The sequence below is a fragment of the Sarcophilus harrisii genome, chromosome 2 (assembly GCF_902635505.1).
Source record: "Sarcophilus harrisii chromosome 2, mSarHar1.11, whole genome shotgun sequence".
In the NCBI taxonomy this organism is placed as follows: domain Eukaryota; kingdom Metazoa; phylum Chordata; class Mammalia; order Dasyuromorphia; family Dasyuridae; genus Sarcophilus; species Sarcophilus harrisii.
The window spans coordinates 486,398,441-486,424,019 of NC_045427.1; the positions used below are offsets into that span (position 1 = coordinate 486,398,441).

Below are 25,579 nucleotides of genomic sequence, written 5' to 3' on the forward strand. Positions count from 1 at the left end.
TACCTTAAGTATGTAACGACTTTTCTGAAAGCTTCATCCCTGGCCAAGCTGGGCTTAGGAGAAATCCATTGGGAATAATGGCCACATGGGGCCAGAAGGAGAGAAAGAAACTATGTTTTATTATTTGAAATGAGATAGAAATGGATTATATGCTTTAAATCCAGCTCTGCTGGACATGTAGGTTTTATGGGATTCCCCCACCCACCCACTGATTTCTGCTACTTTAAATGTTGGGTGGGGTAGGGATCTTTTGTAAAAGATTTAAACTCGCCCTCCTCCCCACTGCTGCTACTTCAGCTATGGGAGCCATTTAGTTAGCCTGGAGTGATTTCGCTCCCCACCCTTGTGGAATTGGGGGAAGGGTAGTCACATGGAATTCTATTCTCCCCCCTTCCTCTAAACTGTTCCAGACATTTTAAAAGCAGCAAACTGATAAGGTTATGGTAAATATCTGTTACTAGAGGTAAAATATCTTGGGTTTGTAGTTAATATGCACTGCATTTTTCCCTCCTGCAACTGATTTCTATAATAGTCAATAAGAAATTGTTAATTCAATTATGTCATACCTTGCTGTTTCCAATCTGGTTATGTGTAATACTTAAGCAAATAAGTATTTAGTCTGGTCATCTATTGGTTACCAGATATTGTGTCTGGGTATTCAAGTTTTTTTTTAAGGTTTTTAACTAATGAGAGGCCACATCTTGTAGCAGTCCTTGTGGACTGGTCTTTCTATCTCAGACTGTTCTAACTTTTCTTTGTTAGATTTGTTTTTATTTCTAGATTTGGTCAAATTGCAGATATATTGACTTGCTTCTGGGACCCAGATCAAACCTTTGTTTGTCAGCTCGCCACACTACAGATCCATCCCCCTAGTGGACTGAGCATCGTCCCTGTTCAGCTTGGAAGAAGCAAATGACAGCCATCGCCCACACCCACTTTTCCTGATGTAATTTGGATTGATAGGGGGAGTGGGAAAGTGGTTGACTTGTTAAAATTTTCACTGTATTACTGTGTGTTTAAGATTTGGAATGGAAATTGTTAAACTTGTGTAACTATTGCTATTATGTTTGAGGGACTTTTAGTCTGTTATGTATATGCATATGTGTATGATTTGTATGTGGGATGGTCATTTGATAATTCCTTTCAAAAAAAAAAAGGGGAGGAGAAGAAATAGGAAACTGGGAAAACTGGTACCTTGCTAGTTCAGATTTAATTGGAAGTTGGGAAAACTGGTACCTTGCTAGTTTAGATTTAATTGGAAGCCCTTTACTCCTTGCTTAAATTTACTAGACTACAATTTGCTGGTTGTGCTTTAACTTGGAAATCCTTATTCTGTTGGAATTGCCCTGGCAGACTCAGTTTTGGGGATTATGTTTTTAGAAACAACCAGAAATTGGATACCTGTCTTGGAACTGGCAGTCTCTCTGATCTGTTTCTCCACTCCTGTTACCCCAGGTCCTTAATGAGTATTTCAGCGTACTTAAAAGGACCTTGTTGATATGGAGGCCTCGAAAAAGTTTGGGGTTTTCTGCCTTGGTCTAACTGTGCATAATCTGCTCAGAAATCTGTATTCTAGTGGCAGCCCTGTTTGTTCCTCTGGGCGGGACAGGTGGGGCTACTCCAAGCCTCTCCCTTCTCTTCTGGAGACGGCTGCCCCTCTGAATGGGCAACACAACCGCCTTGAGCCTGCTGCTCTCCAGAAGCAGAGGCCGAGTCATGCACAAATGACCACAGCTGTCCACATGCTCCCCAACTGCAGAGGATCTGACAATTGATTGTCAGAAGTAATTGAAATAAGGAACTTTGTGTATAGCTGATTAATTCTGGGGTTATCAGGGAGAGACTTGTCCTTGCATTGGTCTAGCTTTATTTTGATTTACTTCACATAGGGTTGTTCAAATTATAGTGCTAAGGCCTTCTAGAGGAAGGTAATTGAAAGATTTGAATAGTTCCAAGAGAAAAAGGAGGGAATGTAATGACAAAGGTCACTTTTAATGGGGTGACCAGTTCCTCCATTTGTCCTATTTCCTATTCTGCCTTAAGGTTATGACCGCCCCCTCTTAATGGTTGAGATAAAGGTGTTATAGACATTCCTTAATGTCATTAGAATTATCAGTAACCTCCATCTGTGAGGCTATCCCCACCTAGGTTTCTGCATCATGTCAATGTCTCTCTGCATTATGTCAATGTCTCTCTGCATTATGTCAATGTTCTTGTTATTAAGGCTTGCTGTCCCAATACTCGGGGCTAGACTCATATTCTCGTCTAGCCCTGGGATCCATTGGTCCCAGTATTTCTCTCCATTTAATAAACTATTGAATTGGTCTCTAATCTCTGTCCTGCTCAGTTTCTTTTGGCATTACCTGGGAACAAGCCGGATCGAGGCTCCTCGGGGCCCTCGCGGACAGCGAGGCGGCCGGCCGGGGCCTGGGAGAAGAGCTCCGTGCAGCCCGAGCGACCCTGAGCGCGGCGCTTACCTCGGAAGGAGGCGGCAAAGCGCCCCGGGACGGGGGTCCTCTGCCAAGGAAACCCCAGATGCGGCGCCGGAGAGCCGCAGGCGCCGGGACAACCGCGCGGTCCCTCCTGCCGTGGATACCTGGCGCCACTCGCGTCATCCCGCCGCCGCCCCAGCATCCTAGCGCCCCTCCTCCCGGAGAGGCCGCCCAGCCTGCTGCCCCAGGGGGCAAGGAACGGCCGATCGATAGCTCTGGTCTCCTCAATCTTTAGACGCCGCAGAGTTCGGCCATCAGCTCCAAATGCCTACGCCCGCCGATGCTGCCGCGTTACTATGGAGACGGAGCTGCGAGTGACGGCGGCCTGATCCTCGCCCGGGCCGGGCCCTGGGAGGGCCCCGCGGGGCGCAGCCCGGAGCCGCGTGGGTGAGTGAGGGGCTTTCGGAGGCCGACCCGAGGATCAAACCGGAGAGAGGAAAGTTCCTGGGGTGGGGAGCCCTAGGTGGGAGATGGGGATTTTATGGGTAGTCTCCGCCCCTGGCCTGGACCCGAGCTTCCCACCTCCCGCTCTTACTTACCCCTCTCGTATTCCTTTCCTTACTTTTCCCTTTTTTAGCCCCCTCTCTTCTTAGCCCTCCTTTCCTTTCCATCTCCTTCTCTCCCCTCCCCTCCCCTCTCCTCTCAGCCCCCTCCTTTCCAGCTCCTCCTCTTCCCTCCCCATCTCCCCTCACTTCCTCCTCCTCTTCCTTCCTTGCCTTTATTCTTTTCCTTTATTTCACCTCTCCTCTCTTCCCCACCTCCTCGTTTCACCTCCCTTCCTCTCCTTTCCCTCTTCCTCTCCCCTCTCCTTTCCCAGCCCATCCACTCTTCTTACCTCTCCCCTCATTTCTTCTCTCTTCCCTTATCTTCTCCCCTCCACTCTTCTCTTTCCCTTTCCTTTCCTTCCCCCCTCCTCTCTTCTCTTTAGCTTTCTTTTCTCATCTCCTTAACTCCCATGAGTTCCGTTAAATCACGCCTTCGTTAAAGGCAGACGACTCCCACATCTACAGACGCAGCCCCGATTTCTCCAGTCCTGCATCACCGGCTGGCTGCTGGATTTCCCCAGCTGATAATCCTATGGGCCTCTTCCCATCAACATGTTCTAAACAGGACTAATTATATTTTGACCAAACTTGATTCTCTTTTTAACATTCCCACCATCCAGATTTACAACCTTGGAGTTACCCTTTAATGGCCACCTCGGTCTCATTATCCTCCATCCAATCAATTACCAAGCCTTGTCCATTCCACCTCCTCCCCAGCACCTCTCCCATTCCTTTTTGTCCTTCCCTAGTTAGGCCCCTTAACACCTCTCCCTTGGAGTGATGCTACAACCTCCTAATTGGCCCCAGTACTTCCAGGTTCTTCCTCTCAATCTGTCCTCTGCCTTTTAGCCAAAACCTAAAATCCTAAACACAGCTCTGACCTTGCAACTTCCTTATGCAGAAATCCACAAAAGCTTCTTACTGGCTCAGGATAAAACACAAAATCTCCAGGCCTGATGTTTTGAAGTCCTTTTCTCCCCTCTCCCCACCCTCCATATAACTCTTACCTACTTTTATTTTGTATTACTCATCAGTTCTTCTACTGGTATCTGTTCTCTATACAGGACATTTTCCACTTCCTTTACATAGGGGGTCCTCTATATCTTCCTCCTTGTCAAATCCCCTAGCTCCTTCACAGCATGGGTCAGCCCTCTTTCCTTATCCCTCTTGTTATTAACACACTCTTGAAAGTTCTTTGCATTTACTTACATATTTTGGCCTCAGTAGAATGTCAGCTCTTTGAGAGAAGACATTTTGGTTTTTGCTATTATGTTCCTAGTGCCTTCATAAAGTACATTCCACATAATAAGAATTTAACATTTGTTGGATTAGGAGGATAGTGACTTTGGGGCAATGGATGTACAAGATAATGGAAACAATGAGAAAGTGTATGATAGAATTAGAAAGAGCATAGTCTCTGGAGTTAAAGGACAGCATTTCAAATCTCACTTCTGAACCATCTTGTTTGACCATGGGTACATGTCCCTCCGCCTCCCTCTCAGAGCCTACAGTGTCTCCTCTGAAAAACAAGGGAGTTGAACTAAATGTCCTTTAATAGGTCTGTGATTCTTTGTAAGGAAGAAGTAGAGAATTGAGATTGGTGGGAATATAGGAAAGAGACAGGGGATCAGGAGATGGTCATGGAGGTGATAAGCTGAAAATTCTGAGATGAAGGAATTGGGGAGTGAGAAAATGGGATCTAAAGGAGAGACACAATGAGTTATATGCATATAAGAAGTGTAGGAATTCAAGGAATTTAAGAAGGTGAGGAATAGAAAAATGGGGGAAATAAAGAGAGGAGGTGCTAGATAGGGAGGAACTACTGTAAATGATTTCATGTAAACATGATTGCAAATAGGTATCAATTTCTTTCATCTGCATGATAGGAATTTTTTATTTCCTTTTAGGTAAAAAATTATCTTGACAAAAAGTCATAAGTCTCTCAAGGTGTTTTTGCCATAAAGGAAAGCCAGTTCCAAATCCACTATATGTAATGAAACATTGATGTGTAACAGTAACAGCAGATCTTTGGATAAACTTGGGTTGAGCTGTTTTAGGAGCTTATTTTCAGGTTGTAAAATGTACTTTTTTTAGTGAGACAAGATACATCCTGGAAATAATATAATTTAGGATGTTTCAACATTACGTAAGGTACTGATCAATTTGGGGATAAAACTCATTGCTTGATGTATGCTTGATGTATATTTAACAATGTGTATAAATGCACTGGATGCCATTATAGCAAAGACTGGCCACAGCCCAGTTATTTTGATACATAGTATTTCTTGCATGTAGTTAATTCAGTAATGTTAGCAGTAATATGTAGCTGCTTTTTCTTTCAAAGAACAAATTCTGTCCTATTTTTCACTCTCTCATGATGCAGCTCTTGTCATGGAAATATTTGTCTACAAGAAAGATGTACCGTACTTGCAACTGGCTTTTAATCACAGATAAACAAGGAAGTTTCAAACCCAAGAATCCAGGATCCTGATTACCTGGTTTCATAAAATAAGTGAGCGGGTACTTGTGATCTGCTGTGAAGTAACCGAGGTACGGAAAAACCCAGCGATAGTAAACAAATTCTCTTACACAGAGAGGAGGAATGAATGGGCGAGTACCTCTAGCTGAGAAAGCTTTGTCTGAGGGCTATGCCCGGCTTCGGTACAGAGACACCTCCTTGCTTATCTGGCAGCAACAGCAGCAAAAGTTGGAATCTGGACCCCCTGGGACTTACTTGAGTAGGAGCCGGAGCATGTGGTACTCACAGTATGGAAATGAGGCCATATTAGTAAGAGACAAAAACAAACTCGAAGTCTCTCGAGACACTGGACAATCAAAATTTTGCACAATTATGTAATTTTGATGTGAACACAATTCTTGAATCCAAACATCGAATAGCCAAGACTGGACTTGGCTAGGTTATTTATTTCTCATCATTCCTGAGATTTTTTTTTTGAACATTAAGCCCCTCAAGGGACAACTTTTCAAACATCGGAAGTGTTATATAGAAGAGAGGAAGCATGAAGTGGATTTCTGTATTCGAAAGACAATTTAGTTCTAATTGTAAATAAAACGATTACTGCTGCCCATTGGCTACATTTAGACTATCCCATGTAATGAAAAACTTGAGAGGTACTGTTGCTTGACAAGGATTTGGTCACCTCATGATCTTGTTAACTGTGTACAATAATTTGTTCTGCTTCTAAATGGATCAATGTAAAATGCCCATTTACAGCCAAAAAAACAAAACAAAACAAAAACCTTGGAGGGGCATGTTTGTGGGATTTTGTATTTTTTTTTAAAGTGCAAACTTCTGCCTACTAAATAAGAGTACTGATGTCAAAAACAACAGACTTCATTTCACATGCAGTACTACCAATAGCTAGATAATAGTTGTTTGTAGTTGAATTTCAACGTATATCACCATAATTCCATTAGGAATTTGGTTACCCTGGATATTTCTAACTTGTGGTTGAGATTATTCACGTTTTATTTAACAAAGTGATGATTATAAGTATTATGTTGTGGCATGTCATGCATTTAATTAAGGCTTGTCCACAAGTACATTCATAGTAGCACTAAGGAAACAGATCATTTTCAAACATTATGATAGACTCTAAAGAGTTAAATTTAATCATTTGAATGGCTAAACAAGGTAGGTTTGCAACTTTTTTTGATAGTGTTTCAATATATATCCTCTTGCATACTCTGTTGCATTCCGCCATCATTTACAATATTTAATGTATTTTTGGTTCTGTGTTTTGCATACATACTGATATGGATATCCTAAATTGGTGGTTTCTGTAATCAGTCATTTTATATGGATTTGCTGTCTGCTGTAATTAAAGTCTTCTTGGCTACATAAATGTGGAAATGTTTTCTGTCACAGCTGATATCTCTTTTCTAAATAATCCCCCTTTTTAAATGTCTGGCAAAGAACTCAAGGAGCTAACAATGATCCTGTCAGGCCTTGATAAGATTGGCTATAAGTGATGGTTATTTTATTGTCCACACACAGGAATAAATTTGTAGTTTTCTTAAGATACATTTAGGTTACTTTACAAGAGAAAAACTGCATTCATTTAAAACATCCACAAGGTTGACAGATGCTACCCTTAAGGTGTATCCTGATTTACAAACCCTACCTTTCTCCACGCTGTGGGGCAAAGCCAATTTATAGATTTTGTCATTGGCTTAGTCCACAGCTGTGCAGCTCAGTCATGCTACTCTGTGGTAGTACAGTACCGCTTAGTTCACTGAAATCTTTTTGCCTGCAGAACAGTATATGTCCCTTAGGATATTGATGGGCAGTAACAGGGACTTATTTGCTGTTCAGTCATGTCCTACTCTTTGTTAACTAGGAAAGATAGGAGTTTGCCATTTTCTTCCCTAGCTCATTTTACAGATGAGAATTGAGTAGCCTAGAGTCAGGTAGATGGAGTCTGGGGACGGAGTTGAACTCAGGAAGATGAGTCTTCCTGACTCCAGGCCCAGCACTTTAATCCACTGTGCCACCAGCTGCCCAAGTAATTTCTAGAGCACTGAGCCTCCCACACTTCAAGATGATCAGTCAACCAGAGTATTGCAACTTTGCTTCCTTTTGGTGCCTGGCAAAAAGAGAAAGTTCTTAGGTGCTTTGTCAATTTTGACACCATAGTCTTACTCCCAACTATCTACTCCCTTATTTTCAGGTTAGGTTTAATTCATAACATATCTAAAAACCTAACAAAATTTTTAATAAAATTGTTTTCTTCCCCACCATCTGAGAAAAAAAATCAAAATAAACTCTGTACCAAATATAATCAAGTAAAACAAATTCCTGCATCAGCCTTATCTAAAAATATGAGACAGCTAGGTGGCTCAGTGGGTAGTGCAATGGGCCTGGAGTCAGAGAAAAAATCTGAGTTCAAATCCAACCTTGGACACTTAACCTTATTTGCCTTAATTCACTGGAGAAAGAAATGGCAAACCACATAATCCCATGGACAGTTAGTAGTGTAGTAGAGTTCATAGGGTCATACATCAAACATGATTGACCAACATCTCAGAATATCTTGTTAGGGGGAGCTAGATGTTGCAGTGGATAGAGCACTGAGCTTAGAATCAGTAAGCCTCATCTTCATGAGTTCAAATCTGGCCTCAGACACTTACTAGCTGAGTGATCCTGGGCAAGTCACTGAACTCTGTTCATCAATAAAATGAGCTGGAGAAGGAAATGGTAGACAGCTGCATTATCTTTGCCAAGAAAACCCTCAAAATGGGATCATAGAGAGTCAAACACAACTGAAATGATTAAATGAAAAAATATATATCTCCTTCTGCAGCATGCTTCCTCATCCTCTGGAATCCCGGTCGGTCATTTCACTGATCAAAGTTCTTAATTAGATACCCGACTTTAAAAACAAATGCCACTAGGCACGATTTTGCTAAGTTGAAAGGGCCTTATGGATTGTTTGGTAAAAAAGAAAAAACCCTTACATAAAAGGAAAAAAAAAAAAAAAAAGGCTCTGAGGGTCAAATAACCTTCCCATAATCACACAGCTAGTTTATGTCTGTCAGAGCTTGAATTTGAATTATGCGTCAAAGACATTTTTCAAGTCTGATTCTTACATTCATATATTTTTATTGCCCATCCCATAATATAAAAACTTTTCCAAGAAAGTAATTCAATTCTGATGATAAATGGGAATTTTTTTCTTCTTTTAAGTAAAAGTGTTTACACAATTTTATTACTTCACTCACTGTGACTGATAAGTATATGCACACACATATTTCCTTTTAATAGCAAAAAGTAAGCATTCTGCTCAAAAAGGGGAGAAAAGTTTGTTTTTAAAATCCTCCACTGCAAAAAAGCTACACATTGGAGCAGAAATGTAATTGTTTTAAGGAATAAGAGAAAAATAAAAAAAAAACAGAGAAAATGATATGAAGTGATACAGAGTAAATACAGCAGAGCCTAAGGAATATTATACAAAATTGCACTAAGGTAAATAAAGTCCACATTCAAAGAAATCTGAGAAGACAGATGATGCAGTAAAATTAACAAAACCAAAACAATTTTTATAGTAACATTTTAACATTGTTTTAATGTAATGACCAGCAGTGATTTCAGAGGACCTACCTCCCGACAGGTTCAGGATACAGAATTCAACATTTTGGGCCAGTATGTTTTGCTTTGCTATGCATTTTTTTTTTAACTAGGGCATTTTTTTTTCCAATGGAAGGAGGAATCAGAGGAAAAAAAATGCATGTTAATTGAAACTTTTTTTAAAGTCAACATTGAGAAGCAAAAACATTTTTATCAAATGCAGTTTCTATTCCATACTATAAAACACAAAAGACATTTCTTCTCCTTTTTTAACATTTAAAAACTCCATTCTAAGGAAATATACTCTTTGTATATACTTTATTTTTTAAAAAGTTTTTATTTTTGTCTTTTGTACAAAACAAAATTATGATTTTTTTAAGTTGAGAAAAAAAATCTTCCATTAATTCCATATGGAATAGTAGAATTTAGCTTTAAGTGGAAATCTAAAGGATACATTAATGAAGTATCCACTGTATGCATTCATAATCACCTCAACCATGTTTTTTAACATTGAGTGAAATGTGTAAAATGTGCTGCTAAATGTCCATTTTCTTTTGATATCTCATTTTGGTAGGGAAATGATCCTGGACGCTCAGTATTTATGCTGTCAGAACGCTAACTCTGACAGGGATAGATAAAAGTTTAAAAAAACAAAAACAAAAACCTTAGGGACCTGGCAAACAGACTAGACTGTCTCTTGTCCAAGGATCATCTTATTGAAGTTCAAAGAGGCTAAATTTCTCAACTACAGCAATTCACTATGACAGAGAACACAGAGTAGTGGTGACCTGCATTAATGAATGGAATATCCACACTTCACTGTGTTAACAGTTCCTGGAAGTATTGAAATCAAAAGATGTGAAACTGAAGAAGAGAGATGATATGTGAAGAAGCATACATACGAGAACACTTTTTTTGTTGCTGTTTATTATGAAAACAAAACAAATGCCCCAGGAGAAGGGTCCATGATTACCAGTAACATCAAAGAGTACTTGCTACCTTTTTTTTTTTTTTATTCAGTTGTGTTGAGGCCAGCATTGCAATAAACAAGCTAAAACTACTTTACATTGACTCATTTTCAGTAACTGACATTTACAGGAATATACTAGAAACGGCACTAAAAAGTTTAAGAAAAGAGTTACGGTAAACTTGCATGCACATCATACAGAAAAGTAACATTTTAAATATAAAAAAGAAAAACTTTCTGGAAGTGTTATGCCAGTATCACAGAATAGCGCTAAAACTGTTTGTGTCAAATCCTACATTGTTGGTTTTGTGTCTTATCTCCAAACAATTGTAAAAGATGTAAATGCTGTAAAAATGTACATTTTAAAAGCAAGATAATGCTGCCCAGTGTGAGAAATTTTTTCTAAGTAAATTATGAATTCTATATAAGGCCTGCCCCACAGCCTCTATGGTTTTATTTATATTTTAGAATAGTTTATATCCTTTTTTGACCCCTTATTAAAAAGCTTTTTTGTAGTGCCTCCCTGACCCCATCCTGCTTTTAAAAATAGTCTTTCCCCAAAAGTGAAAATTTAATATTGGTCTACAGTTTTCAGTACTAGAATGATTCTAATTAGATAACTGCAGTCTTCCTTACCACAGAGGAAATGGTAAATAACCCACAACCTGATACTGGGTATATTGGGAGATTTTCTCCTCTCCTCACCAAGGGGAAAAAAAAAAGCTTTGCAGTTTCAAACAGCGAAAACATAGTTTTAAAACTATAGCACCATGAAATTACAGTTTCTTTTTGTTGACTTTGCCATGAGTCAATACAAAGTCAACAGATTCTTTCTGGATAAAGGAGTAAATTTCATTAGCTTAGGAGATATATCCCTGCCCTCTTAAAATAAACTGATAATGAAATGCTTTGAAATTTCTCACCTCTACAAATATTTAGAATTATGTAGATTTCCCCCCTTTCATTTTTTCCCACACAAGTGAAACTTTTTTTTTCCCATTCTTTGTTCATTAATATAGCCAAAGAAGGAGGGCTCTTAAGAAGCCACTACTCTCAGCATCTTTTGGTATTTTTATGGTATATATTTCATACTAGAATGTGTGATTTGTTCTGTATTTAATAGATGTTACAAATCATACCACGTGAAACTTATTTGTCTATTCATTCCCTTAAAATAAGAGTTGTAAAATACATATTTAAATTTTTCTATAAAATGTCTTTGAAAATCAGGGCAAAATTATAAAATGGTAAACTAAAAATTATCTCTGATAGAACAAAGGTGAATAAAAGTTTTAGTAAACTGGCTCAGTACTCCCTTTTGCATGTTAATTTTAAAAAAAAGTCAAAACAAACCCAAAACCCAGTAGTTAGCAAACTGATATTCCTTCATCCATTTCCTCATCACAGTATGACAAAACTTAAGGATAGGTGGTGGAGTCAGAAGAGATTTTTTAAAAAGTTTTCCCTATTAAATTATCATATCATATGAAGATTCCACTGAAATGCTGGTAGATATCACTTAGAGATCCATGAAAAAAATAGTTCAACTACTGAATGAGATATATCTGTTCCCATCTAGTACTCAATTCATTGATTTTATTACATGAAAATAAGTGAAAATTAGGCTTTGATACATAACTTTTGCGCTAAAGCATAAACACTGGAGCAGGGAGCCAAAGTGGGGCCAAAAAAGGCATGTGAAGGGGCCCATAACCTCCTCCAAACACAGAAGAAGCACTTGAATGGGCCTAGGTCTCCAGAGGGCAGAATTTTCCTGCCTCCACTGCTAGAAGCCAGAGCCTCGTAGCCTCTGGGCCACACCATCATGCCAAAGGCCAGGATAGGGCAGGGCAAGGACTACAACTTTTATACAAGCTGGGCATAACCCTTTCATTCTTAGTCCATTGGCAACACCTGACCCTCATACTGGGCAAATTGGACATCCCTGTGCTAATGGCTGTGTGGCAGCCTGCTGGAAAGACGAAAACAAAACATAACCTTCTGTTAAACTCTGTATATTATTATTATTATTATTTTACAATAAAAAGTTAAAAAATCAAGACTTCGATTTACTATACATTTTTTTCTCAGATTACAAAGTTTATATTATATAACTGGGGGTTCCCTAAATTGATTTATTTTAAAACTGCCCTAAAGAGACCTGTGGCAAATACCAAAAAAAGGAAAAAAGGAAAAACAAAATAACCAAAAAAAAATTTTTTTAAATGTGCTGCAGCTGGAAGTTACCTATACCTGTAAGTCTCTAAACTCTGTACAAAAAGAACCCAACAAAAGAAGTTGTAGTAATAGTAGGAAGAGGAGGAAAAGGAAGAACAAGAAGAAGATGAAGAATGAGAGTACATAAACATGATTGAGCACCAACACAGGCAACAGGAAACTGTAGCACCTGTAGGTTAAAAGTCCAACATATTTAAATAGGGTCTCAGAGTCTTTTATCTTTTGTTTAAATCATTTAAAAAGGTCTGCATTTCTGCTGTTATTTTTATGCAGTTTCTTTGTTGTTATTTTTTTTTCAAAAATGACCAATGATGTTAATAAATAAAGTATTTATATATACATGAAATCAGGGAGAATGGTTATGGAGTGCGCTGCAGCAGTGCAGGTTATGCATTAAGCTGGACTGTCATAGAAAATTGCTGAGCCTTACAAAAAAAAAAGTCTCCTTTTTTTCTTTTTTTTTTTTTTTTTTTTTTTTTTCTGTGTTGAGGTAAAAGTTTCAGTGTTTGGAAACCTGCACTCTGCATAACACAGCAGTGGCGTTCCCTCCTAGGAGCTCCCATAGTCACAAGAATTGAAAAATTCAATATCCACACCCCTTTTCCCCATCCTCCCACTCCCACACCCGCTCAATTCTCAGGTTAGGAGCTGTAGCTCTCTTCCCTTTGCTTAAACCCAGCCCTGGTTCTCACAAAACAGGTACATTGTCATCATCCACCACATGAGCGTACATATGGGGGGAAAAGATGATAGCATTGGATATTTTCATTACACTGTAGACTTGAGGTTAAGAATACTAGTGCTAATAACAAATACAACAACTATTTCCAAAACTAACATCTTTTGGATACAGTACCGTTTTATAGAAGTTTCCTTAAAAAGTCTTTCTAGGGCTGAAGACCAGGTTTGGGTGTAAGAAAAGGGATTTTTGCAAGAACTTTTTTAGACCACATCTTAAAAGATTTTTCTAAGGATATATATCATTAGTATTTGAAGTTCTTGCTATCTCCAAGCATTCAGCTTCAGACAAGATTAAAAAGACTTTATGCAAGAGTCAACTCCTTTTTTCATAAAGTCTAATACACACACACACAAAAAGATCTTTGACCTATTAAAGCAAAAATTGGAAGATATCATTTATAACACTGAATTAAAAAAGAAAACCTGCACACCATGGAACAAAAGTAGTATATTAACCATAGAAGGGAACACTGCAGAGTTATTATTGTGAGCGATGTCCATTTTTTTTTTTAAAAGTCCAGAGTTTATTCTGAGTCACTGCTGTCAGAGCTGGATCCACTTGAACTGCTGCTTCCAGATTCTGAGGAGCTGCTGCTGCTAAGACGGGATGGACCTCCAGAGGGGGCAGAACCAGATTTTTCTGATGGGAATATATAGTGGGTTAGAATTCATTCATTTCATTCAGCCATTTATTCATTCAGTCATCCATTCATTCATTCAAGTGCCTTTTGAATTCAGAGCACCATTATTTTAAGTTAGGGTTCTCAAAGTTACTGACCTTATGATTAACATGAGTTAAAAAAAAAAAAAAAAACAAACCCACACACAAAACTGCCCACGGGATGCAAAATGGGAGAACCATTGGGACACAGTAGAAAACAAACCACATTCTGGCAAGAAGCATAGAACTTAAAAAAATAAAAGACTGCACAAGAATAGAATTGATTGGAATGGTTAATAGTGCTTGTCAGGCTCTTTCTAGGGCACTGTCCAAAGCTATTCTCCATAATCGGAAGAATATAAAAACCTGAATTGAGAGAGGGTTTATTTCGTGAGCCTAAATCACTTTTTTTTTTTTTAAAGGGACTAAGAATTTAAAAAAAGAAAATAAGGAAAGGTTGAGGAGCTCATTTACTTACCTTGAAGATGAAGGTTAAGAAAAGTGTGGGGAAAACCATACCTTTCAGGAATTAGATAAAAAGAACCCACTCCCTGGCACTAACTGAGGAGTTATCCACAGGGAATTGGTGGAGTCTCCTCTGGGGATTTAAAAATAAAAGCATTTTTTATGTGTCTTTATCACAAAAAGTTTTATAGTCTCTTACAGATCCCATTATCTGACAAGCAGAAGCACCACAATGATTCTTAATCTTATACCTTCCCAGTGGTTCTATGACTTCCACCAAATCATAACTGAAAACAATTTAATTTTACTGGTAATCACAAATGGGTATCTAATATAAACAAGCTCACAAGAAGAAATCCAGGCTTATAAAGCCCTTATCTCTTGGTAATTCATCCCAAACCCCCTTTTTCTGCTTTGCTTCATCACCAGTTTAAATTCTGAAAAGTAACAGAGAAAAGGTTTGAGCCATGAAAATTACCTATGGTCTAACAATCACTTCTTTCACCCTGCTGTTTCCCAGAAGAACCGTCTGAAGTAAAGACAAAATTCTCCACTGAAGAAAAAATGCCAAAATACCTTTCTTAGCAGGTTTCTTGTTGTTATTTAGCTGCCCACTCACGTCCTGTAGTCTCTTTTCTAACTCTTTCTTCTTTTCCTGAGCTAACTCTTCTTTAGATTTTGCTGCTTGCTTTTTCCCCGTTGCAGCTGTGAAGGAATATATAATATCTGAGACTGTACATTGGAAGGAGTGATACAGAAAAGGAGCCTGTCAAGGATAATATTCATTTTACAAGACCGAGGACTGTACAACTCCATTTTAGTTATTTGATCATTGCCGTCTTGTTGCATAGTCATTAGGGGGCTCTCTGGATGATTGAGTAACCAAAGAGTCCCTTTAAATTGATTCCCAGGAATAGTTTGGGCTTTGGAATGAACTCACTTTCCTCTGTAGCTTTTATTCTAAAGTCAGGGTTCAGAGTCTTAAAAAATAAAAATGTTCATGTAATAAACCATATAGTTTAAAGGTAACTTACCACACAATTAAATGGTCAATAGTTGTATTGTGGTTTCAGAAAGTGGATTCGTCTTTTCTGCTCTGGTAAAAATAAGCTATCCCACTAACAAGTTTGGAAACTTCCATTTGTCCCCAAACTTTAAGTTGCTTCATACATTTTGTAAATCTGATTTGTGAAAACATACAGCTATGCATACACACATGAGAGCACAGCCTGCTGCTTTTTCTCCCCTCCTCTGAAATGAAACTATAACCCACGATTTTCTATGAGTTCACCTTTGTCTTAGAAGACAGACACAGTATGGGTTGAATATGTACTCACACTCCCCAGGACCACTAAGGCTCCATCAGTCCTTGTGATCCAGACCGTTCATTCACTGATCATCAGCCAAGATCAAGAAGCAATGACTCCCATGAGAGGAAGGGAAAAAGGGAGCAGGGGAGAAGACCGACATGGAGCAGCATGGGGGACCTTCCTTTGAAACATCTGGTTGGGGCCCCAGTCAAAAGCAGGATCTCGAACTAGACGGAAAACTGGTCTGGCCTCCACGAGGAAGTAGTTATGAAATATTCAATACAAGAAAAAGCCAAAACCCAGATTGTGTGCCACTGCTTCTGCAAGTCCAGCATGGTCAACAGTCATGGAGCTGGGAAGGGAGGTACAGTGTAAGGATTCTTCAAGGTGCCCAGATGTAGGCAGACAAACTTTAAGTCCTAAATGAGGGGAAAGGGAGGGAATCTTCACCTGCTAAGGTCATAGAGGAGCTACTCACCTAAATAGCAGCCCTACTTCTTGCCACATACCAAGAAAGGTCTGAGCTCTGGCACCCAGAAATATGGCTAAGTTCCTCATTTTTATTCAAAAGCTGGCTCATCAGCAGATAGTAGCTAAGTCGCCTGGTAGGGGCTGAAACTCCTCTCAGCTCCAATAAGCTAGACAGGTTTTCATGGGTAGTATGGGGATCAGGGTGAATAAAAACCATTCAATAAGATTCTACATTAACCCTATGGCCAGCCAAGAATAGTTCTTGCCAGCACCCTGAGAAGGCATTAAGAAGGCAAAGAGAAGGAAAAAAAAGTGAAAGAGATGGGATTTCTTGTGAGGGCTGGGGGTATGTTGAGGAAGAATAGGGCACACAACCATTTGGTCATTTTCTCTTGAAACAAAGCAAGGTAAAGGTTTGTCACCCCAGGGTCATGAGGGCTATCTGGGGAGATGGGTGAGAGAGTGAGAGAGGGAGAGAGGGAGAATTAGTAGGGAATCAATAACTTACAAAATGGTTTTCTTTGTTTTTTCTGTAAACATGACTTGACATATCTCTCCAGTTCTCGCAAAGTGGTGGGTTTCAGAGTTTCAAAATCAATTTCTATCTCATCAGGATTGGAGTCCCTGAGGGAAGGCTCCCGGGACTGAATGATATGGACCACCCGGCCCAGTTTCTCCCCGGGCAGCCGGTTGATGTCCAGGCTGAGCTGCCGCTTTTCATCATAGGTCATTGGCAAACCCTCTTCCTCCTCATCTGAGTCATAAGAGGCAGATGTCTGTTTTCCACCTTTCTTAGGTTGCCTGGAAGTGGAAAAAACACAACGCACATTCCACAGAATGACCTGGCTAGAATCCAATGCTCCCAGAGTTCCTTGTTTTATTATGTTATCTTGAGATGTTCACAGTCCAATCAATAGGGTGACACCTTCCAGTCAGATAACAAAGCCCAGGTACTATTTCTATCCTCACACAAAATATGTAAGAATACATAAACCTCTGGTTGGGACTAAGCCTTGTCAAGAGTATCAAGCTCACCTTCACAATGTTCTGATTGTTGGTCTCTTTGAAAGACTTCTCTAGTCTTTCCATCTCTACTGTTAACTAGATGTGCCTTAATCTTTGCCATGTCTTTTTGACGCCTCATGATGTAGAATATCTCTGACCTGTGTATACTCTTCTACTAATGGTTGACAGTGTGGTACAGTGGGAAGTTTCCTTTACTTTCCAATTTCTCATCATGCTTGATAGGAAAAAGAAAACTTCTCTTCCTTCACCCATATTCCCCCTTTCCTGGTTCCTCTTTCTAGTTCACCTCATGGAAGTGAAGGCTCTGCTTACTCTGAAATTATGTCAGTGGATAGAAGGGAACATGCATGATCAATCACAGATCAAAGGATTTAAGCTGAAAATATTTCTAGAAGATCCTCAATGCCAATCCCTTTATTTTAATGATGAGGATCAGAGAGGAGAAAGAAGTAGTGAAAGTCCAAGTTAGAAGCAATCCAGTGACTATGAAATCCAATTTTTTCTTTTTTTAAATTGAAGTTTTTTATTTTCAAAACATATACAAAGATAATTTTTTCAAATTGACCCTTGAAAAACCTTGTGTTCCAATTTTCCCTACTTCCTCCTACCCCCCAAAATAGATGGCATATAATCCAATATATGTTAAATATAACAAAAATATGTTAAATCCAAAAGAAATACATATTTGTATAATTATCCTACTGCACAAGAAAAAATCAAATGAAAAAGTAAAAAAAATAAGTGATAAAGAAAATAAAATTCAAGCAAACCACAACAAAAAAAGTAAAATGCTACATTCCACCCTCAGTTCCCACAATCCTCTCTTTGGGTGTAAATGGCTCTCATCATCACAAGATTATTGGAACAGGCCTGAATCATCTCATCCAATTCTCTTTCTGCTAAATTCCACTGACTATAAGCTCCTGTATCTGAGGGCAGAGTCCTCTGTATGGCTACAGGGAGATCTTCAGCATTGTAGGAAGATGGAAACCAAGAAAACTAAAAGTTTGAGTTGGAAGAACAGCTGAAACCAGTAGGGTCATTACCTTCTGAGGCAAATAGGCTAGAAATAGAATAGGTTTCTTTACATGGGGATATACATATGATATATATCATATATGTAAGTATATACACATATATACTTCTTGTCTACAAATATGTATAAACATACATACACATATACCTGTCTATATAGGCATTTATAACTATTTTCACAGGAAGGACTACACTTGTGATTTCTCTAGGATATGAAAATTCCCAGGTGAGGAAACTCTTTCTGATATCCCAGCTAGCACCTTCTCTGTGATTTATTGCTTTAAGAGAGCAGTTTAAGAATGCTGAGAAGTAACTCACCCAGAATACAGAGGTTTTGAAGCCAGGGCTTTCTAGCTTCAAGCACAGCTTTTTTATCCATCACACACATCCTTTTGCTCTACAAAGGTATTTCTATGACCTAGCCACTTAGATGAAAATGAACCATGATGTAATATTAATTGAATCAAAAGAAAAGAACTATTGCCCTTTCTTCTTTATTCTAATCCTTGATCTAAAAAGGGGCCAAGACAACAAAGCAAACAAAATCACATTTCATCTGTACATGAAACTTCTAAATTCTCTAGGTATCTATGAATTCCTATAGGTTGGTAGTTGCCATATCAGAATTGTGTCAATAAACAATTTACACAAGAAGCATCTGTTTTACAATGGAAAAAGCACTGAATTTGGAAACGATCAAGCTCCCATTTTCAATCCTGGCTCTACCACTTGTGTGATAGAATTATTTTCTGTATCTTTCATTGCCAGTCCCTCAGGCCGTCTCTGTTCTTCTAGTCCATTATGCCTCATCTCTTTGTCCTCCCTTCACTGTCTTGGCCAGGTATTCAGTTCAACTGTGTACTTTCCTCCATACTTGAATGCTCTGACCCCTTTTATTACCAATATTCAAGCCCTATTAATTTTCAACCCTTAGTATCATCCACTACACACCTTCTCTGCAACTATTCTTTGAGTTGCTGAATGTTGCTTGAGAAAGAAAAGTATGCAACTGTGCTACATAGGTCCAATACAAATTCATGATATTTCTCTGGTCAAATTACTCTATTGTTCTCACTTCTTCTCAACTACCCATTCATTCTTTTCTAACTTATTTCTACAACATTCTCCAGAATGAATGTTCGAAAACTTCTACTCTTTATTCAAGTCCCTAAACTCCCTCACTGCCAGCTCCCTAATTAAGATGAACTTTATTTCCTACAAGGCCAGAATCATGAGTTCCCTTGCCTCATCTATTCTACATCTCAAAACCCAGCTTGATCAGCTCTTCTCTCCTCCTCTGCTTCAGTCTCAGAAGAGGAAGTAAGCTCTCTCTTGGCAAAGAGCTCCTTCCACTTGTGTCATTGAACTCATTCTTTTCTCCTATGCCCCCATATTTCAATATCTCAGTCTTCTCTGCTATTTATAAATCTGTTCATTAGCTCCATAATTAAAAAAAAAAACTCACCCTGTTATTCCCTCAACCTATCATTCTGTATCTTTCAAATATGAAAATATTATATATATACATACATATATATATATATATTATATTTTCATTATTATTCATTCATTATTCCTAGAAAAATCATCTACATTTGCTGCCTCTACTTCCTTACCACCCACTAATTTCTCTACTCTTTGTAATCTACCATTCAACTGAATCTATTGTGTCAAATAGCTGATAGGTTTATTCATTTTCCTTCTCCTTCACTATTTTTCAGCTTCTAATACTATAAACTACTAATCCCTCTCCTCCTGGACTTTCTCTCCTCCCTTGGCCTCCTTGACACTGAGATCTCAGTTCATTTTCTTGCCCATTTCCCAGTTTTCTTTGATGGATCATCATTCCGTCATGCTCTGTAAGTAGCTTTTTCTCCCAAGCATCTATCCCAGACTTGCTTCTATTCTTTATATTCTCTTCTTTGAGAATAAAAGTTCTCTTCTGCCCTTATGTTCATTTATCATTTCCATTTAGCTAACTTTCAAATCTTTTTATCCAGATGTAACCTCACATCTCAACTTCAGGCCTGGTTCTCACTCCATTTCAGCTTAACCCAATGGTACTTTAATTTCAATTATATCCAAAGAGGGAGCCTCTCATCTTCCTCCCTAAATGTTCTTTTCTTCCAAACTTTCCCTCTATCTCTGTCAAGATCACATTCTCATTCTGATCATCTCCATTTGAAATAGTAAGAGTTTTCTTTGATTCCTCTCTCTCTCACTCTCCATATCCAATTGGGTAGTGAGTCCTGCCAATTCTTCCTCCACAAACTCACATTCATTCACTTTTCTCCACCCACATGACAACTACTCTAGTTCAGAGCCTCAACTAGACTTCTTAACCTCTCTCTTTTCTTATTCTCTCCTTATGACTCTCTACTCTTTATAGAGCTTCCAAAATAATCCTCTGAAAGCACAGATCTGGCCTTGTCATATACCTGCTTAACAATACGATTGTCCTTCACACACATGTGTTAGACTTAAACTGGACTACGCTGGTCATTAAATTCAACCTGCAGCCTCCTCCCCTGAAACTGTAACTCTTTTCTCTAGAATGTACTACCTCCTTTTCACCTCTACCTCTCAGAATCCTCTTGCCTCCTTCCAGGTTCAACTAAGATGCCAACTTATATGGGAAGCCTTTCCTGACTCCCTATAGTTGTTCTCTCCATCCTCAAATTATCAAGTATTTACTTATCTATTTAAAAATCAGATGACATTTTCTTCACTAGAAGATAAGCTCCTTTTCAAAATTGCAGTGTTTCAAGGCAATTCCAACAGACTTGTGATGGAGAGTGCTATCCACATACAGAGAAAGAACTATAGAGACTGAATTGGATCAAAGCATACTATTTTCACCTTTTTTGTTGTTTGCTTGTTTTTACCCCTTTTCTCATCTTTTTTTCCTCTTTGACCTCATATTTTTTGCACAGCATGATGAGTATGGAAATATTTTTTAGAAGAACTGCAAATGTTTAAACTATACTAGGTTGTTTGCTGTCTTGGGGGGAGGGAGAGAAGAGGAGGTTGAAAAATTTGGAACACAAGATTTTGCAGGAGTGAATGTTGAAGATATCTTTGCATGTATTTGGAAAAATAAAATATTATTAAATTAAAATTAAGGTTGGGAAAATAAAGATAAGCTCAAGAATATTAGCTATTTTGTCTTTCCACCCCCAGTTCTTCACATGATTTTTTGGTACACAACAGGCATTTAATAAGGGCTTATTCAGCTGAACTAAACTTCTAAAGAAAATTGTCTATGGACAAGCAATCACAAGGAAATTCACCAGCTTCTTCAAGCTCCAAAGAATGATGATCCCCTCAAGATTGCCTGGGCAAAGATAAATGCCTCTGGTCTTGATGCCCAGACTCCAGATCTATATTGGAGAACACAATTCTATTGGAACATACCTGCTTGCTGTTGTTGTACTGTTGGCCTTTTTAGCTGGTGCTTTCTTCTGCTGGGTTTGTTTGGTCGGCTGAGCCACCTTTGCTTTTTTTTCCTCCTCGGCCTTCACCTTGTGCTTCTCTTTCTCTTTCTCTTTCTCCTTGTCCTTCTTTTTCTTCTCTTTCTCTTTTTTCTCTTTTTTTTTCTTTGGTTTATTCACAGGCGCCTGTGACAGAGCAGCTAGCTGCTCATGCACTGCCTTCAGCTGAAAGACAATACCCAGGAGAAGATGAGAGAGCAGGGAACAGAGAGCATTTATTCAAGAGCTACCAGCAAAAGTCTATGGGGAAAAGGAAGTCAAGTGGAAAATTGCATTGTAAATTTTGAGAATTCTCAGGCTAAATACCCCTTTCAAAGGCCCCCTACATCAAGAACGAGGTAGTGGAAAGGACTTAAGACTCAGGAGCCAGGAGATCTAAGTTTAAATACTGGCTCCCATCTTGTTATTTGTGTCACCCACAGAATAACTAGTTGCCTTTTGGAATTTTCAGTTTCCTCCTCTGTAAAAACAGGATAAAACAGTTCTAGTTACCTAACAAAGAGTTATTCAGAGGAAAATGTTTTGTAAATCTTAAAGTAATAAATAAATAAGTTTCTTTTATTATTGAGGTTTCTCTGCCTTAGGCAGAAATGCATCTAACCTATCCTAAATAGATAAGACTCTCTGAGCCTTACACATCTGCAGGTAAAGCAGGTTCAACCACTGGTTTTAGGACTGGAACAATCTAATACTCTCCACATCAAGAAGGTCTGTCATCCCCCCTCTCTTCAGGTCACAACTGAAAGCAATGATCTCTCTACAATTTGCTTTGAATGTATGTGTTCAGTCATTTTCTTCAGTTATATCTGACTGTTCCCCATTTAGGGCTTTCTTGGCAAAGATAGTGGAGTAGCTTGCCAATTTTTTTTCTTCAGATCACTTTACAAATGAAAAAACTAAGGCAATAAGGTGACTTGCCCAGAGTCACACAGCTAGTAAGTGTCTGAGGCCAGATTTGAACTCAGAAAAATAAGTGTTTCTGCCTTCAGGCCTGGCACCCTATCCTTGGAATCACCTAAGCTACTCTTTGCTTTAAAAAAAATCTTTATGATAGGAGACAACATGGTCAGTAATTGCTCAGGGTAATCGGTCTGGTCTAAGAGCTCACATTAATTGACACTGAATAGTTTACAAATACATAGCAGGAAAAGCACAGTGAGGAAAGTTATCCTGCAAAGGTCACCTTTCCAGGTTATAAGCAAAGAACTGCAAATCATCCATTATCGGTCAAAAATATAAATGAGTAAATATAACCAAGGCCTTGAGTCAGCTTCCCATGACCTTTCTGAATGTAGTTTGTAGAAGACTGGGCAGGCATCCCTCTGTAGCTGCAGATTAAGCACCCTTTAGGCCCATCCCCTATTATGGTAACCCATGTAATGATTGCTACTGATAACAATTACCAGGTTTTCTCCATCTCCCCAACATATTTCAAAGATGTAAGTTGTGGTTATTGATTCATACCCTGCCAATGGAGAAACCACATTGGGCTAATTAGCACAGCCTAAATAGTAGTCCCTGATCAACAATGAGAGGCTTTTTAGGCTGTAATAATGGTGGAGAATATATTAGTTTCACTGATTCAATTGGGGAGGTGGGGGAGTAACACAAAGTGTCTTCCAAGCCCAGAATATTCCCCTCTTCGCTTTCATCTATTGGAGTCTCTAAATTCCACTTCCTCTACAAGGCCTTTTCTGATTCCTCCAAGTTAGCACTGTCTCCCCTACCTCCCCCCACAACCACTTTTCATTTATCTATCTCTGCATTATATTCCCTCCCTAAATTTTAAGTTCTATGATAGTAGAGACTTTCATTTATGTCTTTGCAAATACAGGATCTAGGTACAATATCTTGCATAGATAGTTGGTGTTTACTAAATGATTATTTAATTGAATCAAAATGGGAAATGGCTGAGGACCATGGGTAGAGCTGACTGAACTGGGAGTGGGTAATTAAGTCTTTTTTTTTTCCTGAGGCAATTGGGGTTAAGTGACTTGCCCAGAGTCACACAGCTAGGAAGTGTTAAGTATCTGAGGCCCCATTTGAACTGAGGTCCTCCTGACTTCAGGGCTGGTGCTTTAACCAGCTGCCCTGGTAATTAAGTCATAATACTGTTAACTAGCAGAGAAAAAATTGCTGGTGGAAAACGAATGCCAGTAAATTATTTACTACTTAATCACTTTTTTTGGTAAGTTATTTTATAATAATAATTTTTAAAACCCATAATAACAGATGTTGTTTAGTGATTTTATTTGTGTCCAGTTTTTTGTGATCTCCCATTCAGTGTTTTCTTAGCAAAGATACTAGAATGGTTTGCCATTTCCTTCTTCAGTTCATTTGACAGATGACAAAACTTAGGTAAACAGGGGGCTCACACAGTTAGGCATGTGAGGCCAGATTTGAACTCAGGAAGATGGTCTTCCTGACTCCACATCAGGCACTTGATCCACTGCGCCACCTAGCACCCCACAATTAATACTTAAGATTTGCAAAGCATTTTGCTACATTGTTTCATAAACATCACAACAATTCTGTGAAGTAGGTTACCATGGCTATTATTATTCCCTTTTTACAGATGAAGAAAGTAATGCTCCGAGAGATTAAGTAATTTGTTGATAATGTCATACAGCTAGTAAGTGTTGGAGGTGGAATTTGAATCCAGGTCTTCCTGATTCCAAGTCCATTCTATTTACTATACCATGCTTTCAACTAGGTAAAATATATAGAAAACATGTCTCTAAATAATCTCTGAAAATATTCCTCTCTGGATATTTCCCTGAGGAAGATAAAGAATGGGATCCAATGAATGGTAGTCCCATGGATTCCAAGATTTGTACATTAGTATGTTCATGTAAAAGTGTAGATTATTCAATAAACTACTCTCTAATCAGATCATCTTAGTGTGATGCTGCTCTGTTTTCCTAGGTTTCATACCTAATAAGGAAGGGATTCAGATATTCCACAAGTTATCAATGCACAAGTATTTATTAAGTCTGTGCCAGAAATGGTGCTAGTTACTAGGGACAAGCAGCCAAAAAATAAAAGCATCTTTTCTCTTAAAGGACTCAAATTTTATCAAGTTTCCAAATCAGTTTGGTTTTAAGAAAAAATATAACTCATTTCCAATTGTAGACTGAATACCTATCTCTCTCACACACACATTCACACATCTCCTCTATCTTTCTGGGAAGTTTCTAAGAAGCAATGACATGCGTCCCACCTGTTCCTGGAGTTCTGCCAGTCTGGTTGCTCGCTCTTCTTCCGAATCTGAACTATCCGAGTCAGAGGAACTCTCCTCACTGCTATGGCTGCTCTCCGTGCTTTTACTGACAACAGGTGCAGCTGGGGGTGCCGGAGGGGGGGCCTCCACAGGTTCATCAGGCATTTTTGCAAACCTCATCTCAAACACATCCTGCAGAATTATTAGCAAAAGGATTGTTTCAAAAGGTAGCAGAGCCTTACCATAACCCCACTTCGGACTTGGAGTTCTTGTTAATCTGGTTCAGTTTTCTCTGAACCATCTCTCTAACACACTGAACAGCTCAACCTGATGGCCTCCTCTCTGTGCTTAGCTAAATAATTGATCTCTCTTCTCTCGCTCTTTTTTTTTTTTTTTTTTTTTTTTTTTTTTTTTGCTGAGGCAATTGGGGTTAAGTGACTTTCCCAGGGTCACACAGCTAGGATGTATTAAGTGTCTGAGACTAGATTTGAACTCAGGTCCTCCTGACTTCAGGGCTGGTGCTCTATCCACTGCGCCACCTAGCTGCCCCCCTAACTGACTCTTAAAATCAACAGGTGTCCTCTGTGTCAGAACCAAGGTCCCTCCAGCTCAGGATCCTGTCTCTGAGAGGGACACCCAAGGATGGTTATAAGGAGGCTAAGAGTTGCCTTAAAAGATGTCAGGTTAAGGGCTAGGAGATGCTAAAACCATTTATTCATGACTTCAATGAATACTTAAGATCTATTATGAGCAGAGCTCTGTGAAATTAGATATGCTGCCCAGCCTTAGTGAGCTTACCTTCCATCTGCTCTTAATAACCTGTTACAAA

At 38.9% G+C, this 25,579-nt stretch overlaps 2 protein-coding genes across 9 annotated transcripts in view; one reads left to right on the plus strand and one right to left on the minus strand.

The window, feature by feature from the left end:
* Positions 1 to 2,342: 2,342 nt before the first annotated feature.
* On the plus strand, positions 2,343 to 6,904 carry BRD3OS (BRD3 opposite strand). Its single transcript, XM_031949454.1, has 2 exons — positions 2,343 to 2,879; positions 5,421 to 6,904. Exon 2 carries the CDS (start codon positions 5,640 to 5,642, stop codon positions 5,892 to 5,894), a length of 255 nt encoding a protein of 84 aa, XP_031805314.1. The 5' UTR covers positions 2,343 to 2,879; positions 5,421 to 5,639; the 3' UTR covers positions 5,895 to 6,904.
* A 3,131-nt stretch (positions 6,905 to 10,035) lies between these two features.
* BRD3 (bromodomain containing 3) overlaps positions 10,036 to 25,579 on the minus strand; it is an 87,275-nt gene continuing 71,731 nt past the window's right edge. For all 8 annotated transcript variants that reach the window (XM_031949443.1, XM_012554006.3, XM_031949441.1 and 5 more), the window contains 5 exons: positions 24,751 to 24,942; positions 21,454 to 21,695; positions 16,487 to 16,779; positions 14,774 to 14,902; positions 10,036 to 13,711 (listed from right to left, as the gene is read on the minus strand). In XM_031949443.1, the coding sequence (XP_031805303.1) occupies positions 13,596 to 13,711; positions 14,774 to 14,902; positions 16,487 to 16,779; positions 21,454 to 21,695; positions 24,751 to 24,942 (972 nt within the window). In that variant the 3' untranslated portion in view covers positions 10,036 to 13,595. The remainder of the gene's footprint in view (positions 13,712 to 14,773; positions 14,903 to 16,486; positions 16,780 to 21,453; positions 21,696 to 24,750; positions 24,943 to 25,579) is intronic.